A 21,550-nucleotide genomic window follows, 5' to 3' on the forward strand; every position below is an offset into this window, starting at 1 on the left:
CTACATTAGTATTATAAACGAGTACAATTATAATAAACTAATATAATTAAATATAAATTAGTATCTAAAATGATATCTAAATACTATATTCACATTATGATAAACTAATATGAAGCTGTATGTCCCATATACTAATATTAGCTCAAGGAGAGATGGGCTCTGGTGATCCCCGATGGGGCATGCATGAATGTGCTGTAACAGCATGTCCTGGGATGGGAGCCTCACTTGGGGGAACCTATAGTTGAAGGAGATGTTTGCAGTGTTTCTTGTCCCCACTCTGCCATTCTGCCTGTTGACGATGCGATCAGTATGTGCTTCCTTCCCTCCAAAAAATCTTTGCTAAGAATGTGTGAACACAGAACACAATGTGGTACAAAAGACTCGCCACGCCATGCTCCAGTGTCCTTCAGCATTTTGGTTTAATCTAAGGATAGTCTGAGCAAGACCCCAGAGTCGGGCCCGGGCCTCTTGCTCTCCCTTGAGCCTGGGAGAGACAGCCCAGGCGTACATACAGCACATTCATGGTGTCTGTCCATTGGGAGCCTCCAGCCAGCTGGTGAGATGACGGGAACTCGGGGCTCAGTGCAAACCACTCCTTGAAAAGAACTCTCACCCTTGCCCCACAGGACCTGGGTCCCCACCTCTGGGTCCTGGCCACTGGGATCTCAGGATAATGAGCAAGATGTCCAGGGATAGTCAGAACAGGTGGGCTCCAAGGGTGTCTAGAGTCAGTGCCAACCTCAGGGCCCAGCCCCTGTGTGGGTCCCAGTTGTCCTGCTTGCTGTCACCTGGGGGCACCCAGGGGAGCTTGTACTGCCAGGCTAGGAGCAGCAGCCAATCTTGAGGGCCTGGATCAACTTTGCCCTTCAGTGACCATCTGTGAGGGGACAACAGCACAGGGCGTTTTCCTGGGCAGCACACAGCGGGGACTCCTTTCTGTCCCTCTCAGTGTTTCCAGGTCCTGAGAACATAGAACTGGGCACCAAGGGTCAGAAGGGGCTCAGAAGCCATCTGTCCAGCCCCTCCATGCTGCCTGTCAAGAGGTGGGACCCACTCTGCTTGTTCCCCTCGCAGACAGAGAGCTCACTACCTCTCAGAGGCAGCACCTGCCTTTGTGGGACTGTGTGGAGCCGGGCAGGCTGTCCAAGCAGGTTTTTCTTGATGCAGAAGGCTCATCTGATGGAGACTGAGGGGACAGTGTATGATGTTTTCTTTCTTCTGTCCAGGTGATGCTTATTAATTCGGATCAAGCCCCCCACAGGGGGGTGGTGGTCTGTGAGGAAATGGTGGGCAGAGGAAGCGGGCAGAACAAGAGGCCCGAGGTGCCCCTGGGACCCACAGCTGGTCTAGGTGGCTCCAATGTCATCGTAGTCATCATCTGTGGAATCAGGCTTGGGGCTAGGGGACCCTGTGGGACAGAGGGCTCGGGTCAGACACAGGCTCAGCCATCCTCCCTGATCCCCAGGGGACAGAGCTGAATGGGGCCCAGTCCACCTTGCAAACCCCCTGTGCTGCTGTCTGAATCCATCTCACCATCTTAGCCACTGCTCTCTCCTTCTCTAGACTGTCAGCCCCGAGGGACCTTTGTCAGTGAGGTTCAGCACTGTAACCCCACAATAACACAGGGTATATGATGAATGAATGGGAACTGGGAACCACTCTGACACAACACTCCCCCAACGGGACATCTGGCTGCTTCTGCTTGAATGACTCCACTAACGGGGAGCTCACTTCCTCTCAAGGCAACCTGTTTCAGCCTGTTGAGTCTGTCTTCAGCCTAATCACATTTACTTTCTCACCTACTCACATTCTCTTTTAGCTATTATATATAAATACAATACATATAATATGTTGTCATTGTTATGCACTATTGAGTCACCGGCAACTCACAGTAACCAGTAATAAATACATATTACTGTATCTAATATATATTTAATAATATTACATATTTTAATTAAAAATCCCTTTCCCTCTCTCTCCTCCCCTCTCTCAGGCCACTACACCCAGCCACCCCAGAGCTCTCCTTCTTCTCCATTCCCTAGCCCACCCTGTCTCCGTCTCCCAGGACCCCCTTCCCCCAGCCTGTGGCACCTGGACCCTCACACTGCTCCACGGAGGGGGGCTGTGGCGGGGGCTGGAAGTTCTGGTACCACTCTCCCCCAGACGAGGTGCTAGAGCTGTCATCAGCGGAGGGCCCTGCTGGAAACCCGGGAACCAGTCACCTTCCGCTGGGAGATCCCGCTCTGGACTGCCCATGCTGCGAGGCCCTGCTCAGGCTGCTGGCTCAGGGGGCTCCCCGCTTGTCAGGGAGGAGACAGAGGCCCAGAGGCAGAGAAAGGCTGCAGAGCTGAGACTAGAACTCAGAGGTCAGCCCGCCCTGGAGAGTCCTGCTTGGGGACCCACAGGAACACCCTGCCGGGCCCAGCTTACCTGAAAGGATGGGCTGGGAGCCAGCCAGTTCCAAGTTAGGGGGCTGCGGCAGGAGGGGGGTGCCCTCCGAAGAGAAGACTTGAGAATTCCACGGACGGGCCTTGCTACTGGGGCTGTTGCAGTAATTGTCCCCAGAAGATGTGCTGGAGCTGCTGCTGTGCCCGGAGTGATGCCGAGGACCTAGTGAGGGAGGATCTGCAACACAACGACCAGGGATTGGCAGGTGGGGCCAGGAGACAGGGAGCTCCTGGAGCCCTGGGCCGGAGCAGGAGTATGGGGAAGCAGCAAGAGGACTTTAAGTTAGACTTAAGAAAGAACTTACTGCTAATAGCCACTGCTGTCAAGGTGATTCTAACACACAGCAACCCTGATCTGGCAAGAGGACCGATCAGAACTGCCCCATAGAGTTTCTAAGGCTGTAAACCTTTACAGGAGACTGCCCACTTTTCTTCCACTGGCAGTTGGATTGGAACCACCAACCTTTCTGTTAGCAGCCCAATGATTAACCTACTCAGTAGCATTATGTACCATCAAGCTGAATAAACTCTTAGCTGACACTCCAGTGGGTTTTCAAAGGCAGTAATCACATGGGCGGAAACTGTCCATCTATCTCCTGCAGACCAGCTGATGAATGGTGGATTTGAACTGCATATCTTTGGGTTGACAGTACAACACCTTACCATTAGGCCACGAGAGCTTCCCAGTGGTTACTGAGTACCATGGCGTCATAGCTGACCCTCCAGTGGGTTTTCAGAAACAGTAAATCGCACAGGAGGAGATTACCCATCTTTCTCCTGTGGAGCAGCTGGTGGATTTGAACTGTGTACCATTGGGTTAACAGTGCAGCCTCTCACGAGTAACGCACTAGAGCTCTCTGCTGTTGTGCACTGTTGGGTCAGAACTGACCCACTGCTGGCTCTCCAGGGGATTTTCAGAAGCAGTAAATAGCATAGGAGGGGACTGCCCACCTTTCTCCCACAGAGCAGCTGGTGGATTAGAACTGCACATCTTTGGGCTGGCAGTGCAATTCCTTGCCACTAAGCCACCAGAGCTCAGAGTTCCCTAAGGGCTGTTAAAGCCTCCTCCCCGTGCTCCTCCCTGCACTCCACCGCCCCCCTCCCCCAGCCTGACTCACCTTCCTCCAACGGGGGCATCTGGAACCTGCTCCGCTGGACTTCCTCATCGGTGACCCGGTGCCGCTGGGAATCTGCAGGTAGTGGGGAGGGGTGAAGGCTCAGCCTGCCTGTCCTGTGAGCCTAGGGGGAGGGCGGGGGTCCCTGGGGCATGAGGCGGCCAGGTGAGGCTGACCATGGACGAGAACTTAGGTCTGGGAGTCTGGAGGGCTCAGTCCTGTCAGATTTCAGGTTCGCATTCTAGCCAGCAGAATTCCTTAGCTCATGTATTGGAACCACTCAGTGCAAGGTCACAAAGAACTTCGAATACTTCAATGCAGGAGTATTTGCAGTCAATCCAATGGATAAGAAAGGGGCTCAGTCCACATCATGGCGTGGGGGGGGGTGTTTGACCTGGACACACCCACTGAAGGTCCCCCACTGGCTGTCCAATCGCTGGGGCAGGAGGTAGCCTCTGGGAGCCAGGCCTGGACACTCACTGTAGAAGGTGGTCAGGGCCACAGGGGGCTGGGCACTGAAGTCATAGTGCTCATAGTCGGAGTCTGAGCTGGAGTCCTCGGGTGGTGGGGCCTGGACCTGGACGGGCAGCTCGGGAACTGGGGAGACAGGAGAGAGGGGTGTGCACACAGCGGACGGAAGAAAAGGAAGGTTGTATGGTAGGGAGGAGGCAGACAGGCAGGGAAACCCCATCTCCCCTGCCTCAAACCTGGGGACCGCACTAGCATTCACCTGTTTAACCAACACTTAGCACTTGCTACATGATAGGGATTATTCTAATATTTACAAGCATTATGCCATTTTGTCCTTGTGATCTTTCTCTGATGGAATACTTATCACTCCCATCCTACAGATAGAGAAATGGAGGCACAGTGAGGCCAACCACAGTGCCCTGAGAAGCATACAGCCTGATCCTTAACGCTCATCCAACCGTCTCTACAGACACCTGCCTGGGACCTGGCCTTAGCCTGGGGCTCTACGCATGGCGTCTCCTCGATGATGTGGATCTTGTGGCCATCTGGACCTGTGGCCATAAATGTGTGGCTGCTGTGGCTCTGGTGACGTAGTGCGTCACGTGTGTGTGTGCCAACAGAAAGGTCAGTGGCTTCACTCTACCCGCTTCTCCTCGGGAGGAAACAGGCAGACTCCTCGTAGAAAGATTCACCATCTCAGCAAATCCTGAGCAGGGTTACTGGAGGCAGAGCTGAGTGAACGGCAGCAGGTTTTGGGGAGAAGGTGGTGATCCGGAACTATGTGCTCAAACATGGGGACACTGGCTGCCTAAAGGAGCTTCTGGTGACATAGGGCCACTAACGAAAAAGTCAGCTGTTTTAATCCCCCAGTGGTTCATGGGGAGAAAAGACAGGCCATTAACCTCCTATAAAGATTTACAGCCTCGGAGGCCCCACGGAGGGTCACTCACTATGTGTAGGCATGGACTCTGCTGTGGTGGGTGAGTGACTGACTACATGGCTATGTGGATGCAGTGTATAATATTTGAATCAACTTTGTATTGATTTTCATGCCACTGAGCTCTTTCAAATAAAAATCATCTCATGTATGTATAATACAAACGTATGTACAATATCATGTATATACAATACACTAGTGGCCTCATGGTAAAAAGCTGCGCTGCAATCCCAAAGGCACGTAGTTCAAACCCACCAGCTGCCCCATGGGAAAAGGATGAGTAATTTCCTCTTTTGTGAGTTTAGGCCTCTGAAAACCCACTGGAGGGTCAGCTATCAGTCAATTCTGACCCAAGGGCCACACAACAACAACATAATATAATTAACTTGACTGGGAAGGTGTGAGTTTCAGAGGTATAAATTTAGGTATTAATTTGTTTTCCAAAGAGAAAAACCGGGATGAAATTATGTCCCAGGTAGACCTTCCCTAGGCTCTGCTGGTCTGTGATTGGGCAGGCTGCTGAATGCACCAGCCAATCGGCATAGAACCATATGAATCCATAGAATCATCTGGGAACCTTGACCTGCGTTGACTCAGACTTGACAGCCCATCCAGCAAGACCCAGAGAGGGAACTGGACCTGCTCAAGGTCCCCCAGCCACTCATGGGTCTGCTCAGATCTCACCTCCAGTTTGGCCACTGCTTTGATCCAAGTAGCCCCAACCCTCCAGAGGGCGCATCCTCCTGGCCTCCCCAGACCTCCCCAGCTCCAGGCAGGGTGCCAGCCTACCTTCTTCTTTGGGAATGGTGATGGGATTATTGTGATAGCTACTGATCCCTGCTGGGGCGGTGGCAGGCAGGTGCTGGTGGTTCGCCATAGCAGGGAGGGCTAAGAGGGGAGGCAAAGCATCGACAAGTCAGCATGAGCCCCCCGCTGCCCTCTCCCTGTCCACAGGGCTCTGCCCTCCTCACCCACCCTCCACACACAGTCGGCTCCTCTCTGAGAAGCCCACCTCTGCAGGGCATGCTGGGAGAATCCTCCCCATCAGAAGACGCTCCCTGGGATTTGGGCTCATTGCTGGACCACTCCCCTCCTTCCCGGGGTTCTCACAAATGCTCCTTGTTCTCTGGGCCAGCCACACCTCAGGCCTGTCTCCCTGAACACTGCACCTACCATATTTTCCTTTCACTTTGAAGAGGATGAAGGCGATGGAAATCAATGAACCAAGGAGGAGGATTCCCAGAATGATGCAGGAGATGAAGAGTATTAGCTCCCCAGATCCCCTGGGCTCTATTTCCACTGGCCGAGAAGGTTCTAGAAGCAAGAAGGCGAGTTCAGAGCAAAAGCCAAATGAGCACATTCTTCCCCTTGCCCTCTCGTCTCGCCATTCCCTTTACAGCTAATCTACTCCTCTGTCTACCCGTCCTCCTCTTCCCCTTCCTTTGCCATTCCTTGCTTTTTGGTGCCTACTATACAGCTGGTCCTCAATAAATGCATAGAGAGTGAATGATGACTTGCTTGAAAGAACTTATTACCTGAAACATTCCCCAGCACCCCTGGTCACTAGTCCACAGTACCATTATTTCACACTGCATGGAGTCTTTGTGTAGTAGGCAATTACTGAGTGCCCACTGTGGGCCAGGCACTAGGCAGTTCTTGAGTGCCCACTGTGTGCCAGGCACTAGGCAGTTCTTAAGTACCCACTGTGTGCCAGGCACTAGGCATTTCTTGAGTGCCAACTGTGTGCCAGGCACTAGGCAGTTATTGGGTGCCCACAGTATGAATCTGATGACACTGTTACAGCCTTTTGCAACTGTGACTAGTGGGGAAGTTGACAAGCAGACCCAAGCCAATACAGGAGACACTTGCTATGATGCAGATCTGGATTGGGGACCATGGGAACTGTTTAACAGGAGGCCACTGATTTCCTGGGGAGGAGGAGAGAGGCTGGCTTCCCGGAGGAGGTGGCTTTGGCAGGGAAGAGACCATCAGAGAGCAAGATCAGCCTGGTTCTGACCCTTCCAGCGGGACGTGCTCTGTCCCAGCCCTGCAGCATGGCCCTCTCTCTCTCTCTCTTTCTCCCCATCCACCTGCCCCACTGGGCCTAAAGGAACTAGAAGTATGAGAACAGGAGGAGCTGCCACGGGGTACTTGGAGCCCACATGGGACAGGAAGCAGGGCCAGCTCCTGCTCAGTGAGAAGGGGAGGGGCAGCGTCTGTGGGGGAGGGGACTGAGATGGTCCTGACTTCCCCCTACCCCCGGTGGGGAGGATGGGGTGAGATGGGAGAGTAGTGTTTCTTGCCCTGGAGGCTTCACTTCCTTCCACCGCCTTTCCATCTGCAAAGGGGCAAGTGGGAGAGGCTGGAAATGGGAGGAAAGTAAAGGGGAAACCATTGGAATGAGGGCTTTGAAGGGCTGGGCTAAAGAGGGGCTGATGGGCCAAGGGCTGGACCTCTCATGGCACCTCCAAGGCCTTGGGATCCCCAGCCCAACCTCAAGGAGGGCATACTTATGAAGTGGGGTGAACAGCATCTATTGGTGAGATTGCTATTTGGGTTCCAGACTACTGCAATCAAGTGAATAGTGCACTGATGCAAACCACACACGCTTTCTTGGTTTCCCAGCGTATATAAATGCTACCTTTACACTATTCCGCAGTCTGTTAAGCACGCAACAGCATGATGAAAAACATGAGACATGGAGAGAATGGCCCAAACGTGACACGGAAGCTCAGAATGAACACACACTGATGCAGCCCTGGCGCCCAGAGACCTGCTCGGCACAGGGTGTCCCGAACCTCCACTCTGTACGAAATGCACTATCTGCGAAGCTCCGTGAACAGGCCGGTCGTTTGTGCGGAGGTTCTGTCTGGCAGAGGACCCAGCAGGAGCTCACCCTACAGCCTGCACTGGCTCCCAGCATCCACGCCCCTTCCCTGCCCTCACCCTGTGCCAGGGCTTCTGCCAGGACTTCTGCCTCATACTCTCTCCCTACCTAGCCCCCTGCCCACCTTCCTCTGGAGGGAGCCTGAGAAAAGGTGGGCAAAGAGGCAGGGAGGGGATGTGTAGCCCTGTTCCTGACAAGGTCGCCTCTGGGCCTACGGGTGGGACTGAGGGGCTCTTGGTGGGACTAAGTCACAAGGAATAAGTCACTAAGCCCCCACTGGGCTCTTGTCTGAATGTTTTATAAGATTATCTCCTCCGTTAAGGGTGATGAGGGAATTTGGGGACAGATAAAGCTGATGATTGGATGGTATTAAAAATAACACAATTAGTGTCACTGAACTACGTATGTGGGATTCTTGAAATGTCAAGTGCTTTGTTACATGACCTAGTGGTGAGGAGCTGTGCTGCTGATCCAAAGGCAAGCAGTTCGAATCTGCCAGCTGCTCCACAGGAGAGAAATGAACAATCACTCCTCACACAACCTAAGCCTCTCAAAATCCTCCGGAGGGTCAACTATGAGTCAGTTCCTACTCAACGGTCATAAGTTGGGGTTGGTTTTGGTTTGGTTTTTTGTTTTGTTTTATTTTTGTTTTTGTTTGAAAACTGGAAAAAAAGCATTTACTAAAGGTGCAAAATAACCTTCGGAATGCCAAACCCTACACAGCTCTCAAGTGGTGGAGCTAGGATTTGAACCCAGGAAGTGTGCCTCACTGTACACAGTTCTGGGTGGAGGGACCAAGCCTGATAGGTGCTCAGAGCCTTGGATGGGACCCCAGCTGGGCACCATCAGCGCCCTCTCAGCTTCAGAGCCAAGTCTCTTTCTCTGTAGAAGGGTAATCATGAACGGGAGGGTTACCAGGCCACCTCTCCCATCTGCTGCTGGCTGGAGAACCATGATGATAAAGCTCGGCCCAGTGTCCGGAACACTCTGCCAACACTGCCTCCTATCATTGGCCCTCGTCACCTGCTGGGCCAGGGTCACTTTCATTTCTAACCGCTTTCCCCTCAGGAGCTCACAGAAGCACAGGGCTCCTGACCACAAAGGAATGGGCTTTCAGGAGCCATGTGGGGCTGATTTGGGTGCAAGTCCCCCAGGCCAAGAACACTGGTTGGGGGTGGGGACAAACCGGCAGATCTCTCCTGGGCCAACACACACACACACACACACACACACACACACACACACACACACACACCCCTCCCCGAGGGTCTGCATAGCCAGGGACACTCACCCACAGTGACCGGCTGAAGACTCAGAGGGGCTCCAGTAGAGGACCGATTGTGTGATCCTGTCAGGAAGCGCAGCTCATTAGCACAGCACACACTTACTGAGCACCTACGGTGTGCCAGGCCTAGAGACTGAGCCAAACAGACAGCTGTCCTGGAACTGGGGTGAGTGCCCACGGGGGACACGGCTAAAGAAATACCCATGCCTCTCCTCCCTCCCAGCAATTAAGTACTCAGAAGGCCTTAGGTTAAACTAAGGGGTTAATGGAGTCCTGGATGGTACAGTTAACACCTGACCATTAACAAAAAGGTTGACAGTTCAAGTCCACCCAGAGTTCCCAGAGGCACCTTGGAAGAAAGGCCTGGTGATCTATGTCCAAAAACTCGGAAACTGAAACCCTAAGGAGCAAACCTGGCCTCTGCCACATGGGGGTTGTCATGGCAACTGGTCAGTCAGCTGCTTGTCCCTTCCTCCAACCTCAGGAGGCGACTGTCATTGTCATTTTTTAAATAAGTGATAACTTATTTTAGTAATTGTTAAGTATTTAACATTTTTGTATTTATAGAGAACATACATTGGCAGGAATAAGAGTCAAAAAACCCACATATTCCTGAAGTTAGTAATCTGGAGAGGGTAAATACAACAACAATTTAAAATAGTAGCATAAATGGTAAATACAGTGGTTAAAAAGATGAAGTTACAAGTAATGAATATTGAAGTATTTATTGAGTGGATGTTGTGGGTAGATTGGTAGCAAAAGCCCCTTTTAAGAAGATGGTATTTAGGGAGCTCTGGTGGCCTAGTGGCAGGAAGCTGCACTGCAATTCCAGAGGTTCATGGTTCAAATCCACCAGATGCTCTGTGAGAGAAGGAGGAACAATCTCCTCCTGTACCAGTCAGATCCAATTTGACGGTACACACAAAAAAATAATAAAATTTTAAAAAGAAGATGGTATTTAAAAATGACCTAAAGGAGGTAAAGGGAGACACGAAATGGCTTTAATTAATGGGTATTTATTTTAAAAGAAAAAGTCTAAAAACTGACCACAAAATATTTGAGTACTTAAAAATACAGAATATTCTGGTTGAAAAGTACTAGGAAATTCCAGTCAGACTTGGATTTTTTTTTTAATGTGCAACAATGAGTGAATGAAAAGTCAACTTTTCAGTAGAGTTTCATTAAAATCACAATAAAGATTGTTCTGATTATAATGAGCATCTTCATCTGACAGGCCAGGGAGGGGCTCTCCCGGGCATGTGCTGGGCACGTGTACTGTCTGGTCTGTCGGGGGTCCCGTGATGTAGGAGGCTGCGGCCTGGGCCAGCTGCGGGACTGCCCACAGCCGGCCACCCAGCACAAGGCAGAGCTGGAATTCGCCACCTCTGAACCGCACAGGGAAGGTGCGCACTGTTTCTTCTCATGTGACTCTCACTGTTCCCCATCCTGGATCCCTCTCCCACCCCCGACGACTGTCACACTGCGTGGCCTGTAACGGGTTTGCCCCGGCAGCACTTTTCCTTCCTTTCTTCACGGTGCATAAAACAATGGAATGTGCATATATCTGCTTGGGTGGCAGTTCTGGTTTCTTTGGGGTATATTCCCAGTAGTGGAATTGCTGAGTCAAACTGTATTTCTATTTGCAACTTTTTGGGAAAGCGTCATACCGCCTTCCATAGTGGTTGCACCATTTTACACTCCCACCAACAGTGAATAAGGGTTCCAGTTTCTCCACAACCTTGCCAGCATTTGTTGCTTCTTGTTCTGTTAAATTTTGCTATTCTGACTTGGGTGAGATGGTATCTCATAGTTGTTTTGATATGCATCTCTCTTAGAGCTAGGGATTGTATAAACAATGAAAGAATTTTTCTTTTTTCAAAGAGAAGAGCAAACTGGAGGGGGAGGTTAGGCAGAGAGAAAAGTGCAACAATGAATGAATGGAAATCCAAAGTCTCTATAAACTTTCATTAAAATTAATTAATAAAAAAAGACATTAAAAAAATACCCAAATGGTGCGGCTTACAATCAGTGCCATCTGAGACGTCGTGAGAAAGCATGGTGCTGAGGGGGTGTGAGAAGCGGCTGGAATGAGATATGCCGACTGCTAGGCATTGCCCAGCACACGGCTGGGACTCTGGGGTAGATAACAGTGATGTTGTGAGGTATCACCAAGGGGATACGATGCTTGGTGGCTGTGTGAACAGCAGACTGTATAAAACCTGGCCCTATCCCAGGCCATCCTCACCACGTCTATCACACTCAAGTCCATTGTCACAGTCACTGTGTCAAACCATTTTGTTGCGGGTCTTCCTCTCTTTCATCAAGCCTCCATTCTCCCCCCAACATCATGTCTTTTTTCTGAAGTCTGGCACTTCCTAACAACACACCCACAGTATAGTTACACTAGTATCTCCCGGTATCATTTTTTAATGATGTATTCTAATGGCTGCCAGCCTGGAGCACGCAAATTTGTCACATCCTGTAAGCGAATTCCTCAGTAGGGAGCACCACTTAGTGAATTATTTGTTGGTGGAGGCTGCTGTCAGATCAGCCTGGTGCACGGTGACTCCACGCAGTGACTATTACACACAATGACATTTTTATGGCCTGGTTTTCAGAAGTGGACCCCGCAGGCCTCTGATCCTGGCCCCTCTTAGTCTGCAACCTTTGCTGGCACCTCAGAGGCTTCTGCGGACACATGGTGGCGGCTGCGCACACGGCGCCTCCTCTGGAAATCGTAGCCAGGTCTCCAGCATATTGTTGTTACATGTACCACTGGGTTGGAACTGACTCTCAGCTGACCCCCTAGTGGGTTTCCAAAGGCAGTAAATCTCATGGGAGGAGCCTGCCTATTGTTTTCTCTAAGAGCAGCTGAAGGATTCAAACAGCGTACCATTGGGTTGGCAGCCCAATTCCTTCCTAAGCCCCCAAAGCTACTGCATGGCAGCTGAGAAGGCTCCCACGGAACCACTGTCTCTGCTTAGCATATCATAACGCCTTGATAAATTCTCGATTAGTGAGTCTGGGGCTGAGACAAGGTTCTGGGCCCGGATCTGCTAGTTATGTCTGTCTTGGCATTGTAGACAAGAGTGCCTCTGATGCTGGTATTTGCTGTTCCTGAGCTAGTCCAAGCCCTTGTTCTCGGGCTAAAAGGTTCGAGGAATGTGGATCTCAGTGGCATTCCTGACCTAAGCAGGGGTGGGGATGGGACAGGGCGATACCTGAGCAGTGGACCCTGGCCGCCAGCGACTGGCTGCAGAGGTTGGGGTTGTTGAACCTCCAGAAGCAGTGGGCGAGGGTGGGCTCGCTTCCGGTGCACGAGTAGTACATCTGGCCTGACAGGGAGTGGGGCTGCCCCTTGGGTGTTGTCACCAGGGCCCCACAGCCCAGGGCGCGGCAAAGCACATTGGCCTCCGGCAAGTACCACTCACTGTTACACACCGTGCTCCAGACCCCACGGAAGTAGACCTCCACCTGCCCCTCGCAGAGGTCAGCGCCCCCGGTCAGACGCCAGGACTGGTGCTCTGTGGGGGGAGTTGGGGGGAGGGGCAGGTCAGGATCCTTCCGGTCAATACCAGCCCACAGCCCAGACCCACACATGCAGACTCAGCTGTGTGCTCTCCTCAAAGCCTCACCTTCTCTGTTCTGACACTGACATCATGTGTTGCTGTTTTTCTGTGTGCCATCAATTCTATGCCCATTCATAGCTGCCCTGTGTGAGAGTGGAGCCACCCTGCAGGGTCGCCCAAGTGCAGACCCTTACTGGAGCAGGTACTTTCTCCCTAGAGTCGCTGGTGAGATTAAACTGCCCACCCCACAGTCAGCAGTAGAGTATTAACCACTGTGTCTGGAGGGCGCCTTCTCTGCACTCATTCCTCAAAGTGAGGTCTGTGGACCAGCAGGGTCAGCATTGTCTGGGGATCTGGGGGACGCCAAGCTCTGTCCACGCACCCTGAGTCCTGACTCGAGCCTCTGGATTCCTGTGCATCAGGCATCTCGCCTGCCCAACAGCCTCCCCTCCTCCTCTAAGTGTGGCTGGTGGACCAGTAGCAGCAGCATCACCCAGGACCCTGTTAAACCTGCAGAAGCCCCGAGTCAGAGCCCGAGTTCTAACTCAAGCCTCAGGATTTCTGTGCATCTGGTGTTGGGGCTGCCTTCTCTCTAGCCTCTCCCCTGCGTGCTCTGCTCTGAGCCACGGGATCAATCCCACTGGTACAATCACCTCTTCCCAGTCCCTACCTCACCCCTCTGGGTTGCTCTGTGGTTCAAAAAAGCCAACTAAAGCTGGAGTCAAGATCAACTCAGCGACCCTCCATCTAGTTTCCGAGGTTCTGACTGGTTTAGGAGAGGAGACTGCCCACTGTCCTGCAGCAGAGCAGCTGGTAGGTTCGAACCTCTGACCTTTCAGTGAGCAGTCCAACATGTTATCAATAGATTCTGACTCACACAGGAAGGAATCTGTCCAGGCTCTGCCCTCCTCACGTTCCAAGCTGTCTGAGCCCACTGCTGCAGTCACCGTGCCACTGTGTGGCTGCCTCTGGCTGGATCTCCTCTCCTAGGGCATCTGCCACCTTACGCTGGTTGATGTGGGGTCTCCTGGCCCCTCCCACTGGCGCCTCTCCGGGGCAGGATGTACCTATCAGTAATGTCTGCCTCAGCATCATAAGGATAACAGTGTCTTGTGCTGGTCTTTGTCCTTCCTGAGCCTGTCCAAGCCCTGGTGCCCCATTCTCACTGCAGGCCTGGCACCCAGCAGGCCCCCAGGAACTGCTCACAGGTGTCCACCCCGTCACCCACTCACCTGAGCACACCACGCCTGCGTCCTCCTTGTGACCACAGTAGCTGTCACTGTGCAGCCCGGGGCAGTCCCACAGGTAGGCCTCGTCCCCGGAGCAGTTCACCTGGTCCCGGTGGATGGGCCCACGGCCGGGGGCAAAGTGCAAGCCAGGCACAGCCTGGACCGCCCAGCCACAGCCCAGCTGCCGGCACACCACGTGGGCGTCCTGCAGGTCCCACGTGTCGTCGCACAGCGAGCCCCACCGCCCGTGCTCCAACATCTCCACGCGGCCTGCGCACCTGCCGCCGCCGTCCACCAGCCGCAACGCGCGGTTCTCTGTGGGTGGAGGGTGGATGCTGTGAGGGGGTCTGTGGGTGGCTGGCGGAGGGGAGAGGAGGGAGGGCAGAGGCAGAGTAGAGGAGGGAATGGGGCTGGGTCACTTGGTGGTGGGGCGGTGGATCCTGGGAGAGAGATGCCTAGTGGAAGTGGGTTTGGGGTACGCAGGACTTGGGGGAATGAGCTGGACTGGGGGGTGGGATGGGCCTGGAGACCAGAGCTGAGGGCTGTGGAGGGGCAGTACTAGGGCCTCAAAACCTGTCTATGAGGCATGTGGGGGCCACAGTGAGTAGAGATGGAGGCTTGGTTAGGACTGCGGAACATGAGCGGTCAGGATCTTGGGTGCATCTGGCTAGCTGGCTAGAGGGAGAAGTGTGAGAATGGAACCTATGGATACTGGGGATTCCAGAATCTTCTGGGGTGAGAACAGTGTGGGTAGGGAACTAGAGGCCAGAGAACAAGGCTCTGGGCCAGGGGTGGGGCCAGGAGCGAGGGGCAGTGGCTGTAGGCCTGGGTGTGCCACACCTACCTTCACAGGTGACCTGGGCCAGTACCGTGTCGCTGTTGCACACGTGCTCCATCACTTCACAGAGCCGCCACTCAGGACCCTGGCACAGGATGGCGGGCAGGGAGGCGCGGGTGGCGTTGGGGGTCCCGCTGGCATTCCCCGAGGTGGGCGCAAGGGGCTCCATGGTGCGCAGGCCAGGCTGCACGGTGGCCTCCAGCACCCCTCCGCAGCCCAGCGCTCGGCACACGGCCTCGGGGGCATGGCCGTCCCACAGCGCCCCGCACACCGGCTCCCAGGCCTCCCCGAGCCACACCTGCACCGCCCCGCTGCAGCCGCTGCTCCCGTTCACCAGGCGCACCGCCAGCCGCTCTCCTGCAAGGCCAGGCGTGACCTCATCATTCCCTTCTCCAAAACGGGGCTGGCTGATCCCAGCACCCTCCAAGACCCTCTGCTTCTTAGAACCAGGAGAAAGTGGGGCTCTGAGGTGGCCCTAGAGGTCAGGATGGGTTGGATTTGGGGTGCGTGACAGCCTCACAAACCTGCCCTAGGCAGGTCTCCAGGAAACCTACAAAGTGGAGTTCTGGGTTTGGGGGTTGCTACACTGGATGGTCCCACCATCTCCTTAAGGAAACTGCATAGAGAGAACCCTGGAGGAGGTCCATATAAGGCAGGAGGTTAGGGGGCATTTCAGCTAGTGGTCTTCTTCCCTCCCCCAGAGCCCACTGTGGGAACCACCTCCCCAGGGTTGCCTCCCAGGAGGAGCTCGGCACAAAGCGGGTCCCAAGTAAATGTCTGAAGAGCAAGGAAAGAGTCCACATGGGGGAGGACCTGGGGGTCCCCACAAATGTTTCTTTAGTTTGTTCTCAGCCAACGTTCATAAAGTGTTATCTGAACAGAGCATCTTGCCCAGGTGTTAGTGTCTTTATATCAGCGGCCTCTCAAAGATAATAATTCTCAGGAACAACAATTTCATAAAATACTATATAACGTGGGTCGCTATGAGTCGCAAACGACTCGACGGCACATAACAACAACATATAACCTGGGAGAGCCTAGAGAACATTAGGCTGCATCAAATGACTCGGTCTCATAAGGACAAATGCTGTAAAGACTATTATTGTCAAAACAGGGTAACTGTGTGAGATGTGTACAAATGCTCAAAAGGAGAAGGGGAACGGGAGAAGGGGTGGAAAGGAGAGAAGAAGAGAAATCACTGACTAGCAGAGGTGAGTGAGCAGATGGGGAACAGGAAAGATGCAATGGGGACCTGAAAAGACAGGGTGCTAACAGGCATAGATTAACAGTAATTATCTAAAATACAATGTATATGAAGTGGTATAAAACACAATGTACATGAACAAAACACAATGTAAAGGAAAGATCGTCTGAAAGACAATGTACATGCATGAAACTCAATGTATTTGAATGATTGTATGCAAGATGTGTCTGATACAGGCCATGGTCTTCACAATCACATGCATCAGAGAGTTGGACAATGACTAGGGAGGATAGAAGGAAAATTGATGCCTTTGAGCTGTGGTGCTGGAGAAGAGTATTGAGGGTACCATGGACTTCTAGGAGAACAGAAAGGTTCATCCTGGAGAGGGTTAAATCAGGCCGCTCCTTGGAGGCAAGTATTCTGAGGTTTCGTCTGACATACTTTGGTCATGTTGTAAGGAGAGACCAGTCCTTGGAGAAGGACATCATGCTTGGGAGGGTGGAGGGCAGGCACAGGAGGGGAAGGACCTCTACGAGATGGATTGATTCAGTGACTGGGGTAATCGGGATGGGAGTGTCAGAGACAGTGCGATTGGCACAGGATAGAGCAGAGTTTAGGGCTGTTGTACATAGGGTCACTATGGGTCACAAGCAACTCAACAGCACATAACAACAACAACATGCACACCAACGAAAATATGGACAAAAATGTTAAATGCTTTTCAGATCTCAGAGTGAACCTAGTGCTGGAAGTCCAGATGTTGTTTTTAAAGTCAGGGAACCTCCCAGACACTCTGACAGTCTATTTCGCTTGCTGACATCCTGAGGGACCACCTATACAATCTAGAAAAGCAGCCTGTGGACCGCCAGAAGGGTTGCTTCCTTACCTGGCTCTGAGGGTTTGCTCTCTGCACCGCTGGTGTTGAGCTGGCCAGGTGGGGCTGGAGATGCGGGACCTGAAAGAAACAACAGCAGCCTGGTGGGCACAGGACGGCAGGGAGCCATCGCCACAGCAGGGTGAGGGCCTTGGGAAGACGAGTCCTGGACCCCAGATGCCAACACTATAACACAAGGAAAATGCTCCAATTTCAGAGCTGCAGCATCCCTCACCCCCACCTCCCTGTCAAATGCTCACGCATCTTCAGAAATCAGAGGAAGGCAGAGTTTCAAGATCAGATAGTCTCTCTGTGACCATGTGGCTGTGTGACCACGGGTAGGTTACTTAACCTTTCTGTGCCAGAGTCCCCATTTGTTAGTGAGAACACTTAGGAAAATATTGGAAACTAAATTGGAAAAAATAAAACCATCTCTAACGTGCCTGACATACATAATAGAGATTATTATTAAGATAAACATTTTAATTTTTTAATCTTTATTTTTATTGCGATTTTAATGAAAGCTTACAGAAAGGTTGAGTTTTCATTCATTCATTGATGAACATTTTTCTCCCTCTTCCTCTCCACCTCCCACAATTCACTTTGTAACGCATCCCTTATTCCAGATTGTCGTCATAAGATAACATTTTAGAGCCTCCGTGGGCTTCAGCCGATAGGGAGCCACAGCAGGGGTAGGAGGGAGGGTGGAGAGCAGAGTCGAGTGCTTATTTGTTTATTCCTCTCACTTCCGCCTGTGAAGTCCCAGTGGTCAGGCTGTGTCCCTCACATGAAGGTCACCACGTCTCATGACGATCTCCTCCCAAACCCTGTCCCTGCTATTTCCTGTCCTTGTCCTCTGGGGGTGCTGAGAGCACAGCTGCTCTTAACGCTGGTTTATGGCATGATCTGCTAGAAAGAATCCCTTCATAAGGAAGTCCTCCTCACACACTCCGTTTTGAGAGTTCTTTTACCAGTCGGGGTCCACCTGGTGCATCACTTGAGGTCCCCCAGATGGCAGGGTTTGAACCACTGACGGCCAGGTGCTCTGGTCTGCAGAAGCTCATAGGGAGGGCTTCCGGTGGGACCGCTGCACTCACAGACCAGCTCCTCCTCACCCCCAGCTGGTCCTACAGTGAGGCTGGCACCACTGGCATCTGGCCAGAAGATGTGTGCCCTTCTGGGCCAAGGCAGTTTCTCAAAAAGCTACTACTGAGCCTCTGCCATCCCTTTCCCCCGTGTCCCGGTGGGGGATGAGAAGTCTGATAACTGTAAGACGGGCAGCTCAAGTCCACCCAGGGGCACCTTGGAAAAGCCAGCCTGAAGGCCCTGTAGAGTGCGATTCTCCTCCAACACAGGTGGGTCCCCGTGAGGCGGAGCTGGCTCGGTGGCAGGTGGTGTTTGTTTGGTGGTGATGTTAGAGACCCTATCTTTCAGATACAGCTGCGGTTTGACGGAAGAGGATGTCGATTCAATGGAACTCGATGTGACAGAGAAGTAAATCTTTTTGTGTTCGGTGTGAAGATATCAGTGCGTACCAAGACTTCTTTCTTGTCGTTAGATGCTGCTGTCTGGTGGATGATGACTCAGCCATGCCGTGAATAAAAGAGCTGAACCTCGCCCCATCCTGGGTCTCCTTCCTGATCTTTGCTATGTCTGACCCACTGTTCGCATTAAGACATCTTTTTCCAAGGACTGGCCATTGCTGACAATGAGCCCAAAATATGTGAGATGAAGCTTTACTATACCTACGTCTAAGGAGGCCTGGCTATACTTCCTCCAAGCCCGACTCGTTCGTCCTTTTGACGCTCAGCCCTTGGTACAGACAGACACAGCTGCTGAATGTTAAGTCACGGCTGCTTTGCATAGGTTTACTGGATCCACCTCCAGCTCTGCCCCCTGTTACTGCCGTGCCTGGAGCCTGAGCAGCCTCACGGGCTCACGTTCAGAGGAGGGTGTGTGCACGCACACCTGCACAACATGCACAAGCGGCTCAGGTGTGCACGCGGGCCTTCGCCTGCAAACGCAGCCCACCCCCAAGCACACATCTCTCCACCCCTGACACAGAGAGAGCAGCAGGCCATCCTCACTAACCTGCTCATTGGCCGCCCAGCCTGAGCCCCGAGGGGAAATGACTCAGAATTCAGAGCACAAGCTCCACAGCTAATGCAATATTCAGAGAAGGAGCTCCACGCCCCCAAATTAGGATTTCAGAAACCCAGTTCCCACAGCAACGGCTGCGTGCTCCAGCCTGGGGCCAGGAGGGAAGGCTGAGCTGCTGGCCCCTGAGGGTATGAGAGAGTGATTATGTGTGTCCGTGTGTGTGTGTGTGTGTGTGTGTGTGTGTGACTGTGTGCGTGTGTGTGACCATGTTTGAGCATGATTACATGCCTATGTGTATATGTGTGACTGTTTCACTGTGTATGAGTGCATGTGACCATGTGTGAAGATGATATGCCCATGTGTACATGTGTGACTGTGTGTCACTGTGTGTATGACTGTGAGCCATTCTGTGTCACAGTGTGTGATCATGTGTGTGACGGGGCAGGTGACTGCATGATGACATGCAACTGTATGTGTAAGCCTGGTGTGCGTGAGCGTGACACTATGTGCTCTATGTGTGTGATTGTTTGCCGGGTGTAACTACGTGTCACAGTGTGTATGCATGGCCACGTGAGAGTGTGAGTGTGTGAAACCCTATGTGTGTGTAGATGTGATTGTGTACAACCATGTGTATGTGCGTGTACGTGTGGTTGTGTACAACTGTGTGTGATCATGTGTGAACTGTTTAGGTGTGACTATGAGTGTGATTACACATGACAATGTGTCTGTGAGAGAGTATGGTTGCACATGTGAGAATGATCGTGTATGAACAGAGGTGTGATTGTGTGAGTGTAGTGGTGACTATGTTGGACTCAACATGTGACCATGGTGAAGGGCTCAAGTTCATTCCCATATCCTGGCTTTGGGAATTCACACTCCCGTGCATGAAGTGGACATGTATGCCAGTTGGCCAGGAAAGCCCAGCGGGCAGGGCCCTGGGTGGCTCAGCCCTGCTCCCCAGGGCGTCCAGCACAGTGTCTCTTCAGGAGGGTCCGGTCCCAGGGACAGCTGTCCTTAAGGCAGTTCACTGATACCGATGGATGCAGGATTCTGTTTTCTCCGATACAATCATTCGCCCTCTTCCATCTCAGGAAGGGAGCTGCGTGTATGTGCTGACCCCCAGCTACAGGAACAAAAGCAGAAGTTGCCCCTCACCCTCACTCCTTCCGCAGGTCCACTGCTATCATCCTCACCTGCCCCTGAGCTCCAGCCTCTCCTCACCCTTTCCTTGCTGCAGTGTATTTACTTCAAAAGCAAGCTTTGGCCAGATGCTCCGCTGGAGAAGGAGGGGAAATCTCCTCCCAAGCCAGTGGGATCCAACTTAACGGTACACAGAAAGGAAGGGGGGTGGGGAGCAAGCTCCTGCTAATTTGCTTCACAGCATTAAGATGCCCAGACACAAAAACATTCATTACAGGATTCCCCGCCCCCCCCCCTTAAAAACAGCAAAATACTGAAGAGTCAATGTTCATCTGCCAGGGAAGGCTAAGTGTAATTACAGTCCCTCAACGAGGATGTAATGCAGGCTGTGCAAAGAATGGACAGAAAGACACCAGCTAGAGGCATTTCCATGCCATGGTGATTGAAGATAGCTAGAGTATGGCAACTCTAGGGTGTTTGAGTGGCCTAGTGGTAGAAAGCTGCTCTGCAATCTCATTGGAATGCGGTTCAAATCTACCAGCTGCTCCCTTGGGGAAGAAGGATAGGCAATCCTCTCCGGTGATTTACTGCCTCTGAAAACCCACTGGAGGGTCAGCTATGAGTTGGTTCCCATTCGAGAGCACATAACAACAACAACAGAATATGATGCAAGTTTTGTAAAAAATAGCACTTCCCCGAGAGGTAGGTTGGCTATACGAACATGGAGACAAATGAGGCAGAACACACATCAGGGTATTAAAACTGAGTGGGCTTGTGGGAAGGAGCAAGGCGGGGGGAGTCTGGGTTCCTAGGTATGTAAATACCCCTTTTCAACAACACACACAGTGACTGCACCTGCGGGCCTCGCTAGATGGCATCCACAGGAATCAGACTGACTCCGTTTGTGGAGAGGGATGATGCAGAAGCTCATTGCCAAGGTCAGGATCTAGCTGCAGAGCCAATCATTAATCACTCATATGCAAATTCAAGGAGAAGCTGAGGGAAATTAAAATAAGCTCACAAGACTAAAAGTACAATCATGAGGATATCCCACTAGAACTTGGAGACCATCTCGAGAAGATCTGGTACACTGAGCACCAATAACTAAAGGCCAAAGATCAGATCATTCACGGGGTGACATCGAGGACATCATACATGAAGAAAGCAAAAGGTCATTTAAAAGACATAAAATAGAGCAAAGGCCAAAACAGGTGTCAGAAGAGACTCTGAAACTCACTTTTTGATACAGAGAACTAACATAAAAGGAAGAAATGATGGGAGTAAAATTGCTCAACATAAAATTTCAAAGGGTAACTTGAGATACAAAGTTAAGGTAATATGAAATATGCAGAGACTTGGAGTTAAAAAACCATAAGGAATGAACAGGCTCAGCATTTCTCAAGATGAAAGAACAGAAGAAAAGAAAGAAGAAAAAAAAACCAAACCCAAGCCCA

The 21,550-nt window shown here is 52.0% G+C and overlaps 1 protein-coding gene across 1 annotated transcript; it reads right to left on the minus strand.

Annotated features, from left to right (window-relative positions):
• Window positions 1-1,346: 1,346 nt before the first annotated feature.
• CD6 (CD6 molecule) lies at window positions 1,347-16,986 on the minus strand. The gene is made up of 12 exons (XM_006899893.1): window positions 16,869-16,986; window positions 14,785-15,135; window positions 13,944-14,255; window positions 12,364-12,666; window positions 9,149-9,205; window positions 6,144-6,284; window positions 5,760-5,858; window positions 4,043-4,159; window positions 3,566-3,637; window positions 2,431-2,685; window positions 2,092-2,199; window positions 1,347-1,408 (listed from the first exon to the last, which is right to left on the minus strand). The coding sequence occupies exons 1-12, from the start codon at window positions 16,984-16,986 to the stop codon at window positions 1,347-1,349; spliced, it is 1,995 nt and encodes a 664-aa protein (XP_006899955.1).
• Between the last annotated feature and the right edge of the window lie 4,564 nt (window positions 16,987-21,550).

Source organism: Elephantulus edwardii, unplaced genomic scaffold (genome assembly GCF_000299155.1).
Source record: "Elephantulus edwardii isolate Elephantulus edwardi_28Jun2011 unplaced genomic scaffold, EleEdw1.0 scaffold00268, whole genome shotgun sequence".
Taxonomy (NCBI): domain Eukaryota; kingdom Metazoa; phylum Chordata; class Mammalia; order Macroscelidea; family Macroscelididae; genus Elephantulus; species Elephantulus edwardii.